The sequence below is a fragment of the Rhinolophus ferrumequinum genome, chromosome 4, assembly GCF_004115265.2.
Source record: "Rhinolophus ferrumequinum isolate MPI-CBG mRhiFer1 chromosome 4, mRhiFer1_v1.p, whole genome shotgun sequence".
NCBI lineage: Eukaryota > Metazoa > Chordata > Mammalia > Chiroptera > Rhinolophidae > Rhinolophus > Rhinolophus ferrumequinum.
In genome coordinates this window covers 820,683-843,486 of record NC_046287.1, presented here as the reverse complement: position 1 = coordinate 843,486, position 22,804 = coordinate 820,683, and the positions used below count along the sequence as shown (strand labels likewise).

Sequence of the window (22,804 nt, the reverse complement as noted above, 5' to 3'; positions counted from 1 at the left end):
GACAAACACCCCACACGACTGTGACTTTAAAGAGTGACTCCGGACGTGCACGGAAGCTGCCGCTGCTCTGACACACGGGTCAGCATCGCGGCCTTCAGAGGACGTACGGTAACTCCTGGAGTTGCTCTGTTCAGCCCTACAGCTGCTGAGCGGAGAACGATTTAGTGAGAAGAAATGGGATCCCTAACAAGCAGTCTGCTTCTCCTTTTGTGGAGAAATATTTCCAACGTTTTTGCACTTGACCTGAGTTCATCTTAGACAAAGAGCATGGAAAGCAATGACCGTGAGCCAGAGACGGGTCAGCATGTTTACAGAAGTCGTTGTCACCAAAAAAAAAAAACAAAAAAAAACAAACCATGAAGGAACTAAAGCAGAAACAAACACCAAAAATTAGTTTTTGTTTCTAAAGAGATTTGTATTATTCTGAAAAAGGCACTATTACTTATGTTCCCAGGAATTCTGAGCGCTTGCCTGTGTTTGAGTGACTTGGGTTTTAGAAACCCTCCTAACTCTGCTAATCCACAACACAGTCCCACGCGTGGCGGGGGACTGTCACTTTCACAGCTAAGGGGAAACGCCGCAGCAGTCTGACTGATGCTGGACAGTCACAGCCACGCCTGCTGGGCCTCGGGCAGCACCTCGGGGGGCCCCAGGGTGCCCGCAAGCCCGAGGAACTGCAGGCACGTCTTCCGGGAGCAGCAGTCTCACCAGCGCTCCGTACTCTGGCCATCTGTGAGACAAACAAACCTCCATTCGAGGTCAGGATAAGCCGCGACAGCATCCTCTCCCACCCTCCGGGGGACTTCCGGGCAGGAAGCCGGCGGGGCAGCTGATGGAAGCTGACGGTCCCCTCAGCACGCCTGCTGCACTGGTGAGGTGGCATCTCCCACTCACAGCTTTCACATGGGTAATTTATCTTACGACATTGAGAAGAACGGGGAGCAGCAGGGAATGTTGACAACTGACGGCAGCCCGAGGACAGCTCACCTTCCCTAAGGTGAGAGAAGCGTTTTCCTAAGCCACTGGTGTGGAAGGGAAATGAAAATCAAGCGACGCTGTGTCCCCTTGTCCTAAATTTTAAAAACTTCCTTTCTTAAAATACAAAAGTGTTGGAAACAGCAAAAGTGAGTGGACTGGTGACCTCTCACCACTGACCGTGACCCTGGCCTCGGGGGCTGTGGGCCTGTCACATGGCGTCGTCCCACACACACCCCCACTCGGGTAGGCAAGTCCTGCACACAAATGAAAACAATTCGCAAAAATAAGTGTTTCTACAATTTGAACATCCTGAAGCATCGTGGTTTGGGCAATGGAGTTCATTTTTTGGAGAAAAATGAATCTCTGAGTTACATTTTCTTTCACAAAGAATTTGTAATTCTTAAAATATTGTGCTGACATAAGAACGTCCAAACTAGTAGAGGCTTTTTATGAGTTTACTTGAGCCTAACTGACGACATGTGCCAGGAACAGGATCTCAGAGTCTGCGGAGAGTGACAGCCTTGCAGCTTCTGTAGCATCTGAGGTTAAGGAGGGACGTGAGCAAGATGAAAAGGGGGGAGGGGGGAGCCCGGCAGGTGGGTCACAGGGCGGTCAAGGCCATTGCTGCTCTAGGGGAGGTCACCCTTACTTCCAGTTACTTCCAGGTGTGGTAACAACAGGCACAGGCACGAGGATAGAAGGTGAAGGTGAAGACAAGGCTGTCACTCAGACGTTACAGGCCTGGGGCAGGGCTGCCCACCCACCTGCCCACGGAGGGTTTGCGGTCAGATCGCCCTGTGACGTGACTTTCCTTAGAACCCCCTTTTTTGGTTCACAATTGGTTTGGGGCCATTAAAGAAACATTTGAAATACTTTTAATCTACAAAGCACGTGGCTTCAAAGACAATTAAGGAGGAAAGTGGGAATTTCATAAAAAGCCCATATACCTCCTAAAATATGAGGTATTAAACATTCGCAATTGCTTGTGAAACAAAATGAGGAATTCACCTTCAAGTTACAAAGGATAAAACTACTTTTGCGTTAAGAAATACAATTTGGAAGTGATCTTTTACTCATGAATTTCCCCACCTCTCTATGTGTAAACAGGATTTGAAGATTCATCGTCCCCAGCTTTTACATGTGTTATGTCGTAAAAACCTGGGAGACTTTCTATGTCTTTGTAAAGTAACTTCTTCTTTCAGAGGTGGGTCTTTCTAAAGAGAAAACACAAAACAAACCATTCAAAGGCCCAGAAGGAGCTGGGGGCCAGGATGGGGAGAGCTATGGAGTAGGGGAGGGAAAAACCCCCTGGTCACTGGTAGGACAAACTGAAACCACCACGGGGCTTCCCCTAAGTACCAGCCGCAGCTTTTATTTAATCATTAAAGAAGGTGGAAGCGGGGAAAACCCAGAAATTCCTTGTTTTTAATTACTGGTCTGAAAGTAAGTTCAGACTGATGGTAAGTTCCAGTGAGTGATGGCGTGTTCCGTTTTTTAAGCAGTCTACATGTGATTCGTCAGCTTTTGTTTCATGTGAGAACCTCCCTGAAATAATAATTAGGGAAACTGGTAGTTTTCCAGCTCAGGAGGTCCAGCTGGAGTGCGGCTGTCAGGTGTCCAGGGACGGCCCATCAGAAGCACCCCGTGCTCTCCCAGGCAGGACGCAGGGTCCCCAGGACCGGCTCTGAGTTGGCCGGGCTGTGGCTGGGGGGCCACCTAGTCAAGCCCAGGGGCTTAAGGTGGACGTAGAGATGCTGACATTCTGACAGGCGACCAGGCTGCGCAGAGCGCTTAAAATGAGTTTTAAACGTGAAGAAGGGACTGACCACATACTCTTCTGGGAACCTAGCAGCCCTCTCCCCTGGGCCAGCTCTGGTCCAGGAGCGCGGCCCCGAGGGCAGGGAGGGAGGGGGCATAAACAATGGCACCCAGGCTTATCCACACGCCTACAACACACAAGGATGGGGTGACTGGGAGAAGCCACAGGCCACACACACTCATACACACACACACCATGACTGGGAGAAACCACAGGCCACACACACACACACACACACACACACCATGACTGGGAGAAGCCACAGGCCACACACACACACACACACACACACACACCCCATGACTGGGAGAAGCCACAGGCCACACACACACACACCCCATGACTGGGAGTAGCCACAGGCCACACACACTCATACACACTCACACACACACCCCGTGACTGGGAGAAGCCACAGGCCACACACACCCCGTGACTGGGAGAAGCCACAGGCCACACACACTCATACACACACACACCATGACTGGGAGAAACCACAGGCCACACACACACACACACACACACACACACACCATGACTGGGAGAAGCCACAGGCCACACACACACACACCCCATGACTGGGAGTAGCCACAGGCCACACACACTCATACACACTCACACACACACCCCGTGACTGGGAGAAGCCACAGGCCACACACACTCATACACACTCACACACACACACACCCCGTGACTGGGAGAAGCCACAGGCCACTCACACTCACACACACTCACACACACACCCCGTCACTGGGAGAAGCCACAGGCCACACATACACACTCACACTCACACACACACACTCACACCCCATCACTGGGAGAAGCCACAGGCCACACACACTCACACCCCATCACTGGGAGAAGCCACAGGCCACAAACACTCACACACACTCACACACACTCACACATACACCGTCACTGGGAGAAGCCACAGGCCACACACACTCACATACACACACACACACACACACACACCCCGTCACTGGGAGAAGCCACAGGCCACACTTATACACACACACACACACACACACACACATCACTGGGAGAAGCCCCAGGCCACACACACTCACACACCGTCACTGGGAGAAGCCCCAGGCTACACACACTCATACACACACACACACACACTCACACCCCGTCACCGGGAGAAGCCCCAGGCCACTCACACACACACACACACACACACACACACACCGTCACCGGGAGAAGCCCCAGGCCACACACACTCACACCCCGTCACTGGGAGAAGCCACAGGCCACACACACACACACACACACTCACACACACCGTCACTGGGAGAAGCCACAGGCCACACACACTCACACACACACACACACACTCACACCCTGTCACGGGGAGAAGCCACAGGCCTGCCCAGTGCAGCCCAAGCGCAGCACCTGCAACTCACTCCCCGCTCTTCTCGCCCCCAGCACACACAGCAAAGGCAGCGGCGGGGCCAGGCTGCTGGTTAGCGTGGGATTCACCACCGCTTAACTAGCTGCTGGTTAATCCAGGATGTCCCGGGAGCGCAGGGACACGAGCCCATCGCTCGGTTTTGTTCCCTGAGTCATAAACAATCTTGAGTCTGGTTCAATTTGCTGAATTCCCCTATGATGTCATCGGTGGTATTTAGAAAGGTCACAGGTTTTCTAACAACAGATTTTGGCCGTTCTGTTTGTTCGCATCCCCCTGGAGGATGAGGCATTCGCTCAGCCAGACGCCGAGAGGCAAGCCTCGCGCGCAGCCCCGGGCTTCCGGGTAACAGCGCTCGGTGTGAACACCCCGCCCGAGCGGAGGCGGCTGCGCCTTGACGTCATTTCCGGGGGCTGCTCGCGGCCTACGCTACGTAAAGCTCCTCGACTGCGCCCTGAGAACTGTGTGCTGGTGGCAGAGGTGTCTCGGGAGCCGTGACACCATGTGCTCTGATGGGCGTTAAGGCAGAGAGCTCGCGCGTGGCCATGGGAGAACTGAGTCCCGCACACTCCGCAGCTGGGAGCCCGCTGAGTCCGGTCCGGAAGCACACGGGTGACACTGAGTTTTACCAAAAAGACGCGAGTCACACAGCACAATACCTTTGTATTTTCAAACTCTGTTTTCTGGCCTGGGAAGGCATCATCTCTAGAACCTCCTGGAATTTTATGTTCCAGCGCGACTGCAGGAGGAAAACGTGATGTGCTGTTGCCACACGTGGAACAAAATCCCTCTAGGCGACCTCATGAACGCAATTCCAGGACGGAGGTTCCGCACGCATGTGACACAGGACACGCGCGGGTCGGGACCGCAAGCGTCCAGACAATGACCAGACAGAGCCCAACGCCCTCGGGCAGTGTGCTCACACATGAAACACTGACCGGCCAAACAGTAAAATACTGGTGTTGATCACCATGAGACGCTGGTCTACAAGAAAGATGGTTGGAAAAGGACAGGGAAGAAGTGACTCTGGCCGCTTGTTCCCTAAGTCACACTGCGATGAGAGCTGATTTCGGGTGACAACCTCCTGGGGAACCTACTCTTGAGCCACTGTCGGTGGTGTGGCAAACGGAATCCCATCAGAGGCCCCTGAATTCCTGGGTCACCCACCTTCCTCCTGGGCCACAAGGCCACAAGCCCTGGGAGGAGGACGCGAGACGCAGACGGAGCACGGCGTGGCCCCAGGGGTCTGAGCTTAGAGGCACTTCTTCTATGGGGTGCCAGCCAGGGGTTTTTGCGCTGGGCAGCCGGGCACAGGTCTGTGCCTCCACGGGCCTCCCAAGAGGAGCCTGGAATTTTATCTGCACAGGAGTAGAGACCCAGGACAGAGGGGATCCAGAAGGAGGCAGAGGGAGCCTGGGATGACACTGACGTCAGGCCCATGGGGGGCGCGCCAGAGAAATGGGTGCTAGGTGCACGCACACCTGACTGCACCGTGCCCGGGCTGCAGGAGAGCGACATAGATGGAGAACAGCAGGGGGCACCACCTGGGGATGAAAACATGGTCAACGAGAGAGGCGTGTGATCGTGTTACACTCTGTGGCTCCGTCGGCAGTGGGAATGATGTAACAAAGACACATGAACGCTGAGTTCTGCTGTAACCAGAACTGGGGACCAGCACCTGGGAGGGAGGCTCCCGTGTGTTGTTCACGCACCCGCCGTGTGGAGCCCCTGGGCACCCACGTGTGTCCATGAGCTTTACATTCAGGGACATTCTGACAATCTGCTCGTTTGTCCTCGGGAAACGTGAAAGTGAAAGCTGCCACCCAAGCCTGGCTTTTAAAAGTAGTGTGGAGGTGAAGGCCAGCAGCGCTGACCGGAGCAAACCCAAGAAAGGTCCCCCGAGATGCCGCTTGTGTGGCTCCCCCAATGCCCCCGCCTCCCCAGCCATGTGAGTCTCCTTTGCTGGGGCACCTGTAGGGCCCCGCCCCAGCACCGAGCCCCAGTAGCGTTAAGGCTGCGAAAGCGTCTGTGAGGTGCGGCTTTAATTCGGTCCCCTGACCAAACTGTGTCTTTGCCCTGAGGTCACCCAGCAGCGCCCCCACCCCCAGCCCCTATCGCCCTCAGGCCCTCCCCACCAGACCCTACCTGGTAGCAGGTGGTGCACAGGGGTGGCTATGTTGATGTCCTGCAGGTGCTGGAGAGTTTCGGTGTGAAAGAGGCGAAGCATGGACCCGGATGTGAAGGCGACCCAAATCCCCACGCCGGCCACGGCCATGTGTGACACCACCATGCCCTCGTCCTGGTGGGCCTCCAGCTGGTTCTGGGGGTCAAGGAGAAGGTGAGGAGTGGGCATCGCTTGGCACAGGGAGCCCCTGCAGCCCACACCATGCTTGGGGTTGTTCCACCGTCCTGCCAGGACCTGTCTGGCTGGACCCAGAGTCACTCCGCATGCACTCAGGTATGCAGAGCAAGGGACCATCACTCCCAAACCACCAGCAATCAAGCAGCTTGCCTTAGTTTCGTTCCCCCCCACAGCAGGTCAAAGAGCTTTCTGGAACCTCAAGTTGCTTCCCAGTTACCACAGGGGAGAACGGCAGTGACAGGTGGTGGCCCCAGTGCAGGCAGGGCCCCTAGCAGATGGGCAGGACGGGAAATGGGAGCGAGTGGAGGGGGCGCCTGGGAGTATAAAACCTGACTGCTGACGGAGGCCAGCCAATGTCCCCTGGAGTCCGGGGCAGACCCAGTCCCCTCCCCCAGCGCCTGAGCACACGATGGCCCACACTGCCTGTAGGCGACACTGTGAGGGGGCCAGGCTCTCCCACCCTCCCTGCTTCCCGGTCGCACTCACTCTCCCTCCTCATGTCCCTGCTCTGCTAAAGCCCCCACTGTGGTGTCAAGCTTGAAAACTTTTGAATTAGCGATGCCAGGTTTGAGCCCTGAGGCACTGCTTTCTGCTTCCTGAATGACACGAGGGCAGTGGGTTTTAAAAGGAAAATTAAAATGAAACAGCATCACTACGAGAATCACTTCAGAGTCGGCGGCTGTTAGGGAGGTGGGACCCTGCCCGTTCTGGGCCGGGTCCCCAGGGCTGCCCTTCACTTGCTAACTCGGCTCCCTGCCCGGCTGAGCCATCATGGCCTGGAGCAGCCACGCTAGGCAGACAGACACACAGACACATGTCAGGACTTGGCCGCCTCCTCCTAGGCCCTGCCCCTCGTTTGCATATTCACACCCAGCATCCTCATCTGCATGGAGGATTACTCTTAGGTTGTGCCTGGGGACACCTGCCTTTCCTTGTTCTCCTGAGCAGTTTTTACCTGACTCTGGGTCCCGGCTTTCATTCTTCATTGCAGCCTAAACCTGTATTTAGTTGAGTCTCAACCTTCAGGGGGCTCATCAAAACAGTGTGCCCCAGAACAACAAATGCACGTCACTGACTTTTCCTACATCGTGACGGAGCGCTGGATTTCCCTGGGGATCTGAGACTCAGACTCCAAGAAGTGCCACAGGCCCAGGGAAGGGGCCGTGCTGTCACCAGCCCTGCCTGCCAGGGCATGGGGCCTGTGGGACGGGCAGACCCTGGGCCTGTGGGGGGCTTCCACGGCCCCACACCACTGTTTTCAGGGGATAGCTACGGCTCAACCCTTCTGCCGGGCTTCCTGGGGGAAAGAGGCTTCCATTTGGATCTGGAAACCAGAAGGGCTCCCCTCAGAGGAACCCCGCTGCCAGACGGGCTGCAGGCAGGGCAGGGGCTTCCACAGAATGTGCCTCGTCATTGCCAGATCCGAGGTACCCACAGCAGGACAGTGCCCACCACTCAGTCTGCACGGCGATCCCTGGAAACCCACACTTTTTCTCTGAGGAGGAAAAGCTGTCTGCTGCTCAGTGTAGGTACCACACTTCAGCACAGCTGGCCCCTCCACCAGTGCAGAACACCGAGGTCCCTACCCCATGGAAAAGTGCCTTGGGCACAGGAAGGTGACAGCCACAGAAGTTAGAAAGTGCCACTGCATGACGGGGAGTCCTGTTACTGGAGAGTAAAGGAGCGAAGCTGCGTCCTCTCCCCTGACTGTTTCACAATCACTACTAGAACGGCCCCCGAAGGACGCTGGACAAACCGCTGATGGTCCTCAGCCTGGCTCCCAACTCTGTGAGTCTGGGGTCAGCAAGTCGGCACCTCTAGAATGTTCCCAGGAGATGCTTCTGCCGGACCACCCTTTCTCTGCTGTGAGGCGAGTTCATTTATCTATTTGTTCCTGCTAACTCCCCTGCCACATACCTCCTCTGTGCTGCTGCCAAGTCATGACAACACCTATCCACCTGCTCACCTGTCTGCTGCATTCCACAGCTGCTCATTTTCATTCCAGAATTGCCTTATTCTGCAAGTCTTCAAGTTCTGCAAAGTCTGCCTCTTAAGTTCTCCCACTCCTCTGTTTTCCACTTGGGGAGGCTTCCTTTTCCCACAGAGTTCTGGAATGCCCTTCTCGGTTCATCCTCCAGTCTCCAACCTCACCCCCCTTACACTGCTGGCCAAATAACCTCCTGAGAATACAGATTTCAAAACATCTGGTCCATACTTGAAATCCCTCCACGGCTCACATCACACACAAATCTACTCTAAGAAGGAGGGCCAAAGGCACAGCGTCTGGTGATCATGGGACATCTCCACCACTGCCCACGGGCCCCCTGAGGGACCCGCTCTGAATCCTTAACAGGACAGAATCTGAAGCTGAGTGAGCTGAGATGAACCCCAAGCTCCCTGACACCTGCCCCACCTCACTTCCTACCTTGGTCGCAGATTCGCCCTCTGTTTGCAGCCAGGAGACCCCTTTGCAGTTCCTATGGAGCCTGCTCTCTGAGGTGTCCTCTGCCTTTCCCTCTCGGGAGAGCCTACTCACCCTGCCAGGGCAGCCTCACAGGCGTGCCACACGTGTGGGTGCCCAGGGCGCACACTTGGTTTGCAGCTCTGGGCTGCCATCTCGATGCAGTAACTGTCGAACAGGGGCTTTGCAGGTGACCCAGATGCACTCCTGACAGGATGGTGCTGCCCTCAAGTTTCCACGGCACCCCCACCTATTCTGGCACCCCAACCAGTCTGTGAGTTTTTTCTAGTTTGGCTTTTCCAGTGCCTCGTACTTAGAAGACACCCGATACCCTTCTGCTAAATGACACAAATAGTAATTTAACTCTGAGATGCTGGGTGTGTCTCCTGATTTCTCAGAGCTGTGGTTTTCTGTTTGAAAACGAAGTTTGGGCAGCAGGGTGTGACCTGCGGTCTCTGGGAGAAAGCAGGGCATGGACAGGTGTGTGAGCGGGAAGAACCCGGTCGGGTGCTGGCTCGCTCCCGGCCTTCCTGGCTACACACTGAGAATTTCATTCTCATCAGAAGAGAGCATCGGCCCTGCTGTTCTGTCAGCTTCCACATTATCTACTTCATCCTTTCTTTCTATCTTCCCTTCGTTGTCAGGGGTTGGAAAGAAATCTTTTTCTTCTTTCTTTCCTTCTGTCTGTCTTCAGTCAGGGGTACTGCATATGCAGAAAACCAAGAGTGAGGAACGACAGGTTTTAATTTCAAGCATGCTAGTAATGAAACAAACTACCATCAAGCCCACTGAAGTCAAGACTGGCCAGAAAGCCAAAAAAATCAGCCTGTTCCTACATGTCCGCTGACTTTTAGAACTGCATCAATGTTTCAACACTCGTTTTTGTTTTATTTTAAAGAAAGGCATTAAATGAGCCCGGGGTAGAAAGCCATAAATAGCTGGGAGAGAAGAAAGAAGACTCCTCCCCATCCCCAAATCCAGGCGACTGTAGCTTTCATTACTATGTGGCGGTTTAGCATTTCATGCTTTCTGTCCGCTCCTGAGGACCTCATGGGGAGGCAGGGAGTTTCACTCCTGCCCGTTGGGCTCAAATAACCCACCCGGTTAGGGGACGTGCCCAGCACTGCCTGGTGACGAGACAGCTGGGGCCGCACCCCGCGGTCCCCACCTGTCATCCCACTAACTGCTCACGGGGTGAAGTCACCGTAAGACGTTCACTCCTCTGGGCTGCTTCTTCCAAAAGAACCTGACACCTGGCGTCCGGCTCACCCCAAGACACACCATTCCTATGACACAGGGCACATTCTGGAACTTCCCTTCCAGCAGCCCTCCCGCCCCCACGCACCAGGTGGAGACTCCTCGGGATTTCCGGTCTTAAAAGCTATGCCAACCCCTCAGCCGTGGATTTCATACACAACAGGAACCACACAATGAATTTCATTTTCTTCAGAAGAGAGCAGGGTTTTGCTTCGTATAAAAGCATTTACTCATTTTCGTATGAAAAAGCACAGGAAGGGGACTTTTATTCAGATCCAAATACGTTACTTCTCTCTGAGTGTTCAAGATTTACAGCATGTAAATTTTGGGGGACATGTGGAAATAATATTTGGATTATAGTAAGGTCATAATTTAATGTTACATTAGCCTGGCAGCTACAGAAACTATCATTCCAGCTGTTTGATATAAATTTATGGCAGAATTAATGCATTATTTCTGGAGAAATGTTTTAAAGAAAGGTTGTGATTACTCCTTCTCTGTGAATAGAAACCCAAATATAGAAAAACAAAATGTTATTTCTGGCTTATATTTATTCAAATAATATTTCTTCTAACAATAAATAACAACCACTCATGGGGTGCTCTCCTCTAGGCACTTTATATGTCCTTTTACCCACAAACAGCCAGAGAAAGAAGGCTTATGCCCAGCTGAGAGACCTGGTAACTCAGTCTGTGTTCAGCACTCAGCCAAGCTCAGCCGGCTGCCCTGGGGTTGAACTCTGCATCTTACAACGTAACTAACATGATGCATGACGCGGGGGTGTGAACACTGCAGGCACCTTTTACAGCCTCTACGAAAGTGGCCTTGGTTGATTATTGCCCCATACTTGGCTGAAGGTCTCTTTCTCTAAGGACACATGACATAAAAAGTATCAGATGGACAGAAGTAGAAACAAAAAGTTACTCTAACATAATTTTAAACGTTTCTGTCCTGCCCTCTTCTTGCCATCAGCTGCGTTCCGCTCCTCCTGCCAAGTGTCCCACTGACGGACAGTGTATGGCTTTAGGAGGCAGGGCTTACAGGATACTGGGGAGGTTACATCAAAAACAAAGTGCAGACTAAAAAGCTATTTTTGGTCCACCAGAAACAGCATCAGCCTGGCGTCCCTCCGGGACCAGTTTCTGGTTGCACCTGTGCCCGGTGTGTACAAGGACCTGCTGTCCTGAGCCACCCTCAGGGGTCTTCCCTCGGTTGGGACTGCACCCACCCACGTCCAGTAACCATCACGGGACAGTCACTCTGACGCATGGACGGTTACTCTGACCATGGTCACCCACACTCACTCTACACTGTAAAGGAGCTCTCGGCGTTGGAGCCGTATGTTCCACTTTGACATAACAGCACAGCCACCAAACTATGTCCTAACATGGATTTCATGAATGTCTTAAAATGAGTCTGGCAAGATATTAGCAAAGTGGTTGCAAGTCCCGCCCTGGTGACCTGATGCCCCGAGGAGAGTCGGACTCATCCGTTCAGGCGTCCATGGGGCATCGGTATGCCTGAGAGTGCGAGGACTCGGAGCCCCGGAGGTGACGCAGACCCCTCTGCATCAGCCCGTCCTCCGGCCCTTCACGGGAGGGCAAAGGCCTATTTACTCATGAGGCAGAAAACCCTGTGCTATTGGAGTTTACTTAGTGCAGAGACGGTCGGAAACGGTGATGGACAGACAGCAAATAATGAAGTATGTGTGATCTTTTCATAAGAAACATAATACGTGACATGGCTAAAAAGTTCAAAAGGACAAAGAAATCTAAACTTCCTTCTCTCCCACCCCTGCTCCCTGCATGGAAGAGACAGCTTCTGTGTATCTTCCCAGGAATTTCTGCACCTTTGCAGGTGCACGTGCACACACACAATTACACAACCACTAACGGCTGAAACGCACGGTGCTGAGGGCCAGAAGCACGGGCGTCCCTCACATGTGTATGCTCACCCCTTGCTACACCTGCCGGCCTGCACTTGGGGGCACGCCTCCCCTCACTGCACACACACCTTCTCCTGGGTTGTCACAGAGCACGCCGCGGTTCGACCGGTCCCCCCACCGATGCTCATCTGGACATGTCCAATGATTTGTGAGACCAGACAACATTGCAGCAGACACCGTTGCGAGCCGATTGGCAGCAGCTCCTGGAAAGCTGCGAGGCTGCGAATGCCCACGGGAGAGGCAGGGCTGCCTGTCAGACGCTGCCCAGGCGTCCCACCCCAGCTGCGTCCTCGGCCCTGGGCACCACATCCCAGCGCTGGCAGCCCACACTGTCCTTTGTTTTAACGAGCAACTTTTCGTTCATAATGAGACTAAGGTATGTGTGTGTCCATGTACACATACGCACACATGCAGCTCTGTCTCTGAGCACACCATGGGTGTGTATAGACACCTATCTGTGTGTGCACATTGGTGAGTAGATGGCCTATTTGTATTTCTTTTTCTGTGAGCTGCCTTTTCATATCCTCTGAACATTTTCTATGAGCTGGCATCCTTTTTTTAAAGTTTAGTAAGAAATCTCTTTGACTAAGAACATTCACTCTTAGTCACAGATGTACCATATATTTTCCTAATTTTTAATTTACAAAATCTTTGATACAAACACACACACATATTCGATGTGAAAAAGGTTCTAAAACTTTCCCTGATGTATCACTTTCTTTATTATGGCCACTTCACGGTACGGGCATTGTCGGGAAGCCTCCCCCACGGCAAGGGCACCAGACCGGCCTCTCACCGGGCAAGTTCCCGGTCCTGTCTATATCCTAATGCTACATTCAATCTGGAATGTTTACAAAGGTACAGAGCTGGGGCCTGACATACATTTTTTTCCAAATGGTGACTTGTCTCATCATCCTTTATCGAATAATCCATTTATCCCACTGATCTGAAATGCCACTTCCATCGAATGCTCATTTTCCATATGTCCTTGAAGAATCTCTATTATGTTCACACTGGATAGCTCTTTTAAAGTTCTGTGCTTATATGAATTTCCAGGTAAAAAATGAACAATTTTTCCCATGGGTGAGTGGTAGACAATGGTTATTGGAAGTTTCTAGTTAGTTCCGTCTTTCTAGCCAAATATGGAAGGTTTTCTTTTAGCCACAGGCAGGGGTTGCTATTTGCTGATTGCCGGAGGCCCTCTGACCTCCAGCCCCAGGGGGTCCAAGGTGAGGGTGGGGGTGGAACTGGTCCTGGAATGCACCTGCCGGCACCGGTCAGCCCCTTACAGCCACCTACCTCCACAGCGTGCGTCTCCACGCAGATGATGAAAACCTGGCCCCCGGACGCCGCCCACAACATGTCTTCCGTCATCACCAGGCTCCTCACTGGCAACACACCCAACTTGACAACCTTCTGAGGCTCAGAGTCCCAGGATCCATCTGAAAGGAAACATTCCTTTTAATTTCATTCAGACTCAGTTATCTGTGCACAAGACCTGGGGCAAAGATCAATTCTAAATGACAGACAATCAAACATTCGAGTTACAAGCACTCACGCCGTTTCCACAGGCGCCTAATGATGGAGCTCGGAGCGGCTGAGGCAGCCGGCGTCCGTTCTCCCCGGGCTGCCACTTGGTGCCTGTCCTGGACAGCTTAGCCACCCTACGTCCCATCTGCCTTCTCTGCAAAATGGGGACAATACTGCCATGTGCTTCAAAGGATGTTGTGAGAATTCAAAATGTGATAATGCAATGAAAAGGCTCAGCATAGCGCCTGGCAGACAGGCATCTGACAAGTTCTGTTATTTACAATAATAATATAAAAAATGGTTCAGATAGCATTAAAAGGAATTTCACCCAAAATAACTGGACAAGTGTATAAATGTCCCCATCCGTGCATTTTTAAAAATATCCTTTGACATATACTGTATTAGGATGAGAAAACACATCTTCAATGAATATGAAAAAAACAACCAAAATTGAGGTAAAAGGCATCCCACCTCTCTTGATAAACTGCATTCCTGAAACACAGGAAATGATCAAATATTCTGGTTTGAAAATATTTTCAGAGATCTACTGATGAGGTTTATGACACTCCATACAAAGTGTAGGTCAATATGCAACTTGCATAGCAATAAAACATGATTTAAAGCAGAGTTAACATGCAGTTTTTAAAGTGGCTGATGTAATTATCCTGTGAATGATTAAACGCAATCTTCAGTTTTCAGACTAACCCTTAATTAAGCCATCGTGCCTAAAAACATAACTAAGTTGTTCATCTATCAGTCCCTCATCAAATAAAAATGCTTTGCTCTGGGAGAACAAGGACCTGTTCGCAAAGAGAGTTGTTCCTTCTTCGTTCTGCACGTGAAGTCCAAGCCTCCTGATCTAAAACCTGCTCGTGAGTAACTGTGTTACACTGAGGTGAGCACACCCGACAACAGGCAAGTGGGGACGTTTACGACACGGTTAAGACAGCCTTCTACTGTGCTGCGCAGTGTGGCGCAGGCGCAAACTGAAGGCGAGGCTGTCACCGGCACAAAGGTAACGAACGGCTCCTTCACTGCAGTGGTCTGGGACCCAGCCCGCAGTGCGGCCAAGGCGGGCCTGTGCGGGGCGGCCTCGCCCACGCGTGTCAGAGGCGGCCTCACTGATACGTGCGGCAGAGATGACCTCTGCAAGGAAGCAAGGGTGAAGGTCAAGGCCAACGGCACCACGGCCGTCCAGGAAAGGGACCAAGCGGCACAAACTTCTCGGCTGGGAAAGGACTTGTGTTTGAACAACAGACAGAAGCTGCGTGCCTACGGCAGGACAAGGAGGAGGGGCAGGCCAGGGGAGGGTGGGCAGGTGCCACGTGGAAGATCGTGGGGGACAGGAACGGATTTCAGTCTGTGCACATGGAAGGGGCCAGGCTGGGACGTGACCAGGACTTGTTTTGGAGGAGTGGACACGAATTTGCTGGTGGATGGAGGGTGTGGGAGGTAAGAGGGCAGCACAACCAGGAATCAAGGGTGTCTAGTGGGCACGAAGGGCCCTGGCTGAGACGGAAAAGGACAACGAGAGGTCAGTGTCTGTGGCACTGGCTGTGGCAGCTGGGACCTGGGCATGAACTCTGCACTTCTGGAGAGAGGGGGCAGGGAGGCACAGAGCAAACCCCCCCAAGTGAGTGCCCCTAAGGAGTGGCGGCAAACTCCTCAAAGCAGCTCGTGGAGGCAGAGCCATCACAGCGAGTACAGCTGCAGGCAGGGGCGGAGTGCCAGGAGATGGAGCAGCAAGCAGCACCACCTACACCTGCCGGCACGGGGGGACCAGGTGCACAAAACAGACAGCCCTGGGCTGGGTGCCTGCTACAGGGCGGCGAGGCCAGCTCCCGGCACTGCAACCCACGAGAACTTGCGGTGGGGCTGTGACAAAAGGAACGGAGAGGCCAGAGAAGCCAGGAAAGGACTGGGACAGAGGGGGACAACAGCCAGAGTCCAGGCTCTCTTGGGCTGGCGCAGAGCATAACAGCCACACACGCTGAAGGGCCTGCAATTCTTTCCATCGGAGAGGACAGTGAGGGTAGATGCAGGGAACAGATTCAGGCTCGATAAGGATGAAGGTGCACACTGAGCCTGTTCCTTTGTGGGATTCGGAGGGGCTGGCAGGACACTGACTTTCAAAACCCTTTCCTGGGTGCTCGTTCTAGTTTCCCATCGTCCTTTTGTGAGTGAGAAAGTTACATGTGCTCTGGGACAAGGGTGAGAGCTGCTGGCGCCGGGCGACCCCTACCTTCTGCTTTTGCGTAGACGGCCACGGCCCCGTCGACGAGGCCCGCGTACAGGCTCCGTGGCGTGCAGGCCAGGCTCATGACAGTGGACTTCTCGGGGGTGAAGAAGTGCTGCAGACGCACTTTCTTGGAGCCTTGACTGCTTTTATAAACGGAAATGCTTGAAAAGAAAAGCGTGAGCTAATAAACACACGTGCTCACGATGAGCAGACGCGCCTGCCCCCGTCACACTGCGCTGCATCCCACCCTCGCCGGGCCCTCCCGCGCGTCTGCAAACCCATGGCTGCATTTAAACACGCGACTACTTTGATCTGTTTTAAAGGATGAATTCTGGATTAAAGACAAATTACTCCTTCTTATCTTGGAACTGCCTTCAGGAAAATCATTTTAACTTTCCTTTAACCTGTGTCCACATACCATAGGATTATAACACAGACTGTGGCTGTTCATTCCAAAATGCAAAATACAGGAATACTTTTCAAAGCATGAATGAGACTGAACCACGCCCGTGGCAGACACACGTAGGACTCAGACACACTGGGGAGTGTCCCGGGTGAACTCCCGTGGGACAATGCCCACCCAGCGCCTGACGCTCTGCTGTCCACGGAGCAGCGCGGGTGCCTGTGACACAGTGGGAGCACCCACCTCCCCTCCTCGGTCCCTAAGCAGATGGTGGGGACCAGCGCTTTTCCCACCGGGGTCTCAGGCTCCACGGTGGCGCTAGGCTCGTCCGCAGGGATATGCACCATGCACAGGATGCGGGATTCCACGTTGAAGCACTCGATGACTTTCGGGGTGGAATTTTGAAATGAGACGATGGCAATTTGACCCATTTGGCTGGTACAACTTCCGATCTGAATCAGGGAATTAAGGGGAGAAGTGGGCGTGTGGGTGCAGACGCCGTAGCTGAAAGCTGACAAGCATCAGCGGCGACAAAAGCCGAATTTCCCGCGAGCCACCACGCTGAGAAGAGTCACGCGGTGTGTAAATTCTGCTAAGAGTGCCCCTTTTCCTTCGCAACATATTTAATTGGCTTATTTTTTCCTTTTAATTTTAATAAGATCACAGTTTTGATTTTAAAACAAATCACATTTACGTGCTTTAAAAAAAAAAATCACAGACCTCACCCTACACAGTGGTGTTTGTACACAATTTAAAGTCTCATCAAGCGGATTAATATCAGTTTTAAATAATTTCACACTAAAGTTTAACACACCTTACCCAAGAAAACAATATTCAAAGGAGAAAAAGCTGCACGACTGGACCCCGCTGGGTCGTTAGCATCTAACCTACGATATACTGCTGTCCGTTCCTAACACCAGCCGTCACTATACCCGACCCTCCCGCTCTTCGGACCATGAAAGACATTCAGCAAAGTTTCTTTCCGATATAAACTTAAATTTAATTGCCTCTTAAGTGGGAAAGCGTCAGATCTTGTGAGCTCGTGGATCTTGAGAGACAAAGCCAGCCAATTTAGGGTGGTGTCTATCCTTCACGGATTATTTCTCCTTTCAGCTAGTTTTGGAAATGTGGTGACATCTCTCCTTATTCTTACTGTGTTTTTTCCATGTTACAAATAAGCATCCTGCTGACAGCCTTTTAGGGGAAGGAGGCCAAACTGCCATGTCCCAGTCTGGGGACAGGAGTGGGGAGTGACCAGCAGAGGAAAGAAGGCACCCACTACAGGTCCAATTAATGAAAAAAATTTCTCTTAAAATTTCAAACTCCTGAGGGAAAGAAGCCTATCCCTTCACTGGTAGATAGGAGCAAACAATTATCAGGTAATCAAGTTGTCCCTTTTCAACACTCAGCCAGCAGAAGTGATGCAGCAGGAGCTCGGGCTGAGGTGGCAGACAAGCTGACCAAGGGGAGGACACTGGGGAGGCAAAGCAACAGTGAGCAGGCCCATCGTATAAAAGTCAGGGGGCCCCGGGAAGGGGGATCCCAGAACACCTCAACACACACCGCCTGGGGAAGTCCTCTGGTTTGCACAAACCAGAAGTGTCCACTGCAACTGTAGCATAATTCAAATGCAGTATTTTATTTGGAACAAATTCACTTTAAGTTTCCAGTGTAAACAGCCAGCAATGTCTTGGAGGGAAAAAACCACACAACTAAACCACCGAAACTGAAGAAACATTTAAGTTCTTCTCATACTAGTTAAGTGGCTTATCTCTGGACTGAATTTAATCTGGCAAAGATTTAGATGAAAAAGAAAAAAGAGAAACATTTTAACTCCCAAGAATTGTACTTCTCCTCCAAAGTGATGAGCTCCCTTTCACGGTTCACGACTGTCGTGTTTAGAAAGATAATCCAGGGAACACTGGCAACTAACCGCCCTCCCCTGAAGCCCTCAGCTCTGCGAGTCACGTGGCCCCGACCACGCAGCTGGTGAGAGACCCACGGGGCGTCTTACCCACAGGAAGCCGGGGGCCGTGGGCCTGGAGTCCGACTGGCCCCCGCTGCTGAGGGACAGTTCAGGGTTGTAAGCGGCACACTCGATCTGGGGGGGGAGAAAATTAAACGCCCACATTTACACTGGGACCAGGAGGCGTCTGGGCGGCGTCATGTCTTAAACGAATGACAGAGTCCTGACATGTAGCCACAGAAAGTCCAGGTTACGACTTATCAAAGATTGAAAGAGGAAACAGTTACAGTGAGTCTCAGAAATTAGCTTTCGAGGAGCAAACACCTAAGGAGGCCACTTCAGGCTTTAGTAGTTCACCTTCAGACCCCAGCACTGGCTGGAGCAGCCGTCGTGGAGCACGTCACAGGTGGGCTGCCCCTCCACCCCCCCGGGCAGTGACCCCTCGGCTGGCGGAGCCACAGGGAACCCCAGGCTCCCAGTCGGAGTGTCCTGGGGCCGGCAGTGGGAACAGACAGGCTACAGCCGCAGACCCACAGCTCTGGATGAGGAGGGACATCACAGTGGGCACCACCCGCCCCACAAGCGCGAGGCCTCTGCGACCTTGCGCGAACGGAGCAGATGTGACCACATGTGCCCCCGCCTCACACACACACTTGGAGTGCATGCTGGGGTCCCAAAACAGCGACCTCGGGTGACTTCTAATGGCCCCAGGGAAGCACTGACTGCGGCTGGGCTGGGAGACGCGTTGGGACTCTGCCCCTAAGCGGGACAAGGAAGGCATGACCGTGGACGCCCACCCGCCTGTCACCTTGAACTCCTGCTGCTTGGCCACCGTCACCGGCATGTGCCCCACGAGGAGAGGGTGTCTTTCCTTTTTGATCTGATTCCCGTCGTCCTCTACACAGAACCAGCCCATGTGGTTCTCCTCCTCTGGTCACGGTCAGGGAGAAAATGGCAAGGACAGCAGTGAGCTGGCACACAGCCGACATCTGCCCCTGCTGTGAGGCGGGGCACTGAACGCTGTACTCCTGGAACACGGGGCCACCCTTCCTCATGGGAGAGGCTGCACAGCCCCTGCTCTTAGAACGCACGCTGCCACACGTAAGTGACGTCCCATGTCCCTGTTTGCTCCTGGATGCGCCAACATGAAGGGCTGTGAACTGTCGCTGTGTAAATACCTAGGCCTATGTTTCCTTATCTTTTTTCATTTTTTTTTCCCAAAGTAACTGAGATGTTTAGATTCAAATACCAGAGATATAGTGAAAAGTTTTTAACGTGGTATAAGGCCAGGGGATAAAAAAGCACCAAGGAATGAAGAAATATTTTCCTACCAAAGCAACTTGTCAATCTCAGCTGTGAACATGTAATTCATCAAAGATAAAAGGGAGCTTGTTTTCAGGTTCAACATACTCTGTTCTGAGAGTGGGCCGGCTCTGTTTCCTGAGTCACCTGATAAACCACTAAATTATTCAGGGAGAAAGGAGCGGGGGTGCGTGACCCCCACCCCCTGCCCGCACAGGCCCCCCACTGACCACAGCGACCCCGGCCCACTGCCTGACTCTATCTTATTATCAGTGGATAGAACTGTTTGCATCTGAAAGGGAATTCCACACACACACGTGCTCAGTGTTCTGAGCGACAGGTCTGTGTGTATAACTCACATAAATGTACATATCAATACATAGATAGATCTCAGTTTGATATATATGAACAAAAGGCAAGCAACAAGGTAATAATCACAGTCAACCCATGCTCACAGGACTTGTTTTTCATGCTGGAAGGTCAGCCCCACCTGTAGTTCAGTTCACAGGTGGGGACCAGGACACAGAGGCTGAGAAGAAGCTTTCCTGACATGTAGACCCAGACCCGATGGGACCCAGGGCTGGACTCCTGACTCACAGCTTTCCCTTGTGTTGAAGAATCTCAGCTAATATAGAATGTTGTGTAATAAAAGTGAGGGCTTTTTGCCCTACGCTTCCTAAATTATAATATAAACTTCTGGCCCACGCCCGTACTGGGGTAAGCTTCCCATTTATAAACCCTCGTTCAGGTGAGCAGATGACTCTGCTGTCGATTTTACTTCCCAACCATGACGGTACCCTTTTAGCTGTGTGTCTCATCATAACATAGAAAACTCCAGGGGACTAGGAAATGTACGCTGTCCCTTGATGGGTCGCGCCTCATTTCGCGTAGAGCAACCCACTCCTACCGAGGGCGAGCTTGGCCATCTTCAGGCTGCTGATCCAGGACTCCTTGACGGCAGGCGTGAAGGTGCTGAACACAGCTGTAAAGAAAGCTGGCCGCCCAGACCTGCCAGAAAGGACAGGGCATTCACTGCACAGGATGCAGCCGTCATGGCAAAGTCACATGCGTACCTGCCCCAAGTCGTCACCACCCCGAGACAAGCACATCGACAAAGGTCATGCTCTGCAGGCACCACTGACCTGTCCGGCTTGCCCGGGAGCTGAAGCTGGACCCTGCACCAGCCGGCGGCTCGGATCTCCTCTTCTTTGTTCAGAATAAGCCTCTGCAGACCCGATGTCCAGTCGTGGGCCACTGACTGGCTCAGGTTCTGCGGGGCAAACACACAGGCACAATTGAAAAGTGTGAAGACAGTACCATCCTGAGGGGAAGAGCGTCGTTGCAACATGAAAATCCCAGGGACACCAGCGACATTCATATCTGATTACGAAAAAGAAACCCTTGGGAGTCAGGCCACACGGCGCTTTGCTGAGCGGTATCTCCATGAACCGTCACCCGAGTGCAGGGCAGTTACACAGAAGGAGCCCCCACCTCCCACCCCCAGCGTCCAGAATGGGAGGAAACACAACCAGCCCAATTCTTACAGTGAACCTGGGCTCTCGCTCCGGTACAGCCTGGCGGGCAAAACACTCACACACTGACAGCCACTCAGAAGGAAAAAGGGAATTGGAAACCAAATGGCTCGACGGTCACCTGGTAGTGTCCTTTCAGGTCTCCGATGAGTTGCGTGATCTGACCGACCACATTCAGGTCGTGCAGGAGGTTCTGTAAATCTTGGTACAGCTGTCCGGGCCCCATGTAAACTTTGTCTGAAAAAGAAGCAAACAGAAGACAAGCAATCTGAGGCCGGCTTTCGAGGGAAGAAAACACGAAAATAATTCTAGCTAATTTCCAGCTTTTGAACAGTAGGTGTTTTGAAGCATTTAGCGTTTTTCCTTTTCTAACTTTTTGTTTTGAAATAATTTTAAATTTAGAGAAAAGTTGCAAAAACAGCAGAGCCCCCTCAGGACACCTCTCCCCCAGGTCCCCATGTTCAAATCTTACAGAACCACAGCACCGCGGTCAAAGCCAGGACACCACCTCGGGCAACACTGTGGAACCACCTGCAGACCCTGTTCAAGTTCCCCGCCTCCAACGTGGTTCTTCTGGTCTTGGATCTGATCCCACAACACATTAGCTGTGGTGTCTCCTCAAGTCCCCCCGCTCTGGGTCAGCTACTCGGGTGCTTTTTTGTCTTTCATGACCTTGATGTGTTTGAAGGACGTTGGTGAGCCATTTTTAAGAACGTCTCACAACTTGGGCCTGACTGATGTGTTTTGCCTTCTAGTATTTTTTAACCATTGTTGATGTCATTAAGTACTATTGGTAAGAGGCATCTAGAAATGACCTTTAATCTGCACCTAATTTCCAAGAACCAGGCCCATCCAACATCAGAATGAGTTTCCCAGAGATCTTTCTCTAGGTATTCAGGGGTGTGCTGGCTCTGGGCGTCCGAGTGGGGGCAGCCCAGCACCAGTCATTCCCGAAGGCTTTGTCCTTCATTCTAACAGCAGGACGCAGGGTACAGGGGAGCACACCCTGTCTCCACGTCACTGATGACACTGCCTGAGGTCACACACGTTCAGATGGGTGGGGCGTAAACTCAGAATGACACTGAAAGCCCACAAAGCAGGGACGTGTAGCAGCACGTTGTCTTGTCTACCTTGCATATAAAAGCGACGCCTGAGGTCACCTAGCCAGTAAGGAGGGAGCCAGATTCCCAATCCAGGTGGAAGAGAACACGCGTGGAGCTGATGAGGGAGCAGCTTCCTGGCTGCGCCCCACAGGTCCAGCTACACGGGCGGCGGCCTACGTGTCAACAGTTAGTGCAGCGCCCGCAAACCCATCACCAGGCCGTGTTCACATCAAAAGTTTGTCAGTGAAAGTAAACACGTTACTGGCCAAAATATTTTAAATATAAACATAAATATGCAAAGGAAAATTCAAAAATGAACTTGATACACAGAACCCCGGGGACAGTTGGCTGCCGCCAGGGCCGGCTCGGGAGGAACCCACCGAGGGTGGCCTGAGACTCTGCTGTCACCTTCCTGACCTTCTTGAGAAAGAGAACAGGGACCCTGTGCGCCCTTCTGTAGCTCGTCGCGTCATTAGAGCGGGAGGATCCAGGACTT

General features: G+C 52.5%; 1 protein-coding gene across 10 annotated transcripts in view; it reads right to left on the bottom strand.

Annotated features, from left to right (window-relative positions):
* ARHGEF10 (Rho guanine nucleotide exchange factor 10) overlaps positions 1-22,804 on the bottom strand; it is a 118,075-nt gene that overhangs the window by 5,059 nt on the left and 90,212 nt on the right. For all 10 annotated transcript variants that reach the window (XM_033104372.1, XM_033104370.1, XM_033104371.1 and 7 more), the window contains 9 exons: positions 21,327-21,442; positions 20,816-20,943; positions 20,581-20,681; positions 19,180-19,301; positions 18,420-18,506; positions 16,649-16,857; positions 16,006-16,163; positions 13,533-13,675; positions 6,354-6,528 (listed from right to left, as the gene is read on the bottom strand). In XM_033104372.1, the coding sequence (XP_032960263.1) occupies positions 6,354-6,528; positions 13,533-13,675; positions 16,006-16,163; positions 16,649-16,857; positions 18,420-18,506; positions 19,180-19,301; positions 20,581-20,681; positions 20,816-20,943; positions 21,327-21,442 (1,239 nt within the window). The remainder of the gene's footprint in view (positions 1-6,353; positions 6,529-13,532; positions 13,676-16,005; positions 16,164-16,648; positions 16,858-18,419; positions 18,507-19,179; positions 19,302-20,580; positions 20,682-20,815; positions 20,944-21,326; positions 21,443-22,804) is intronic.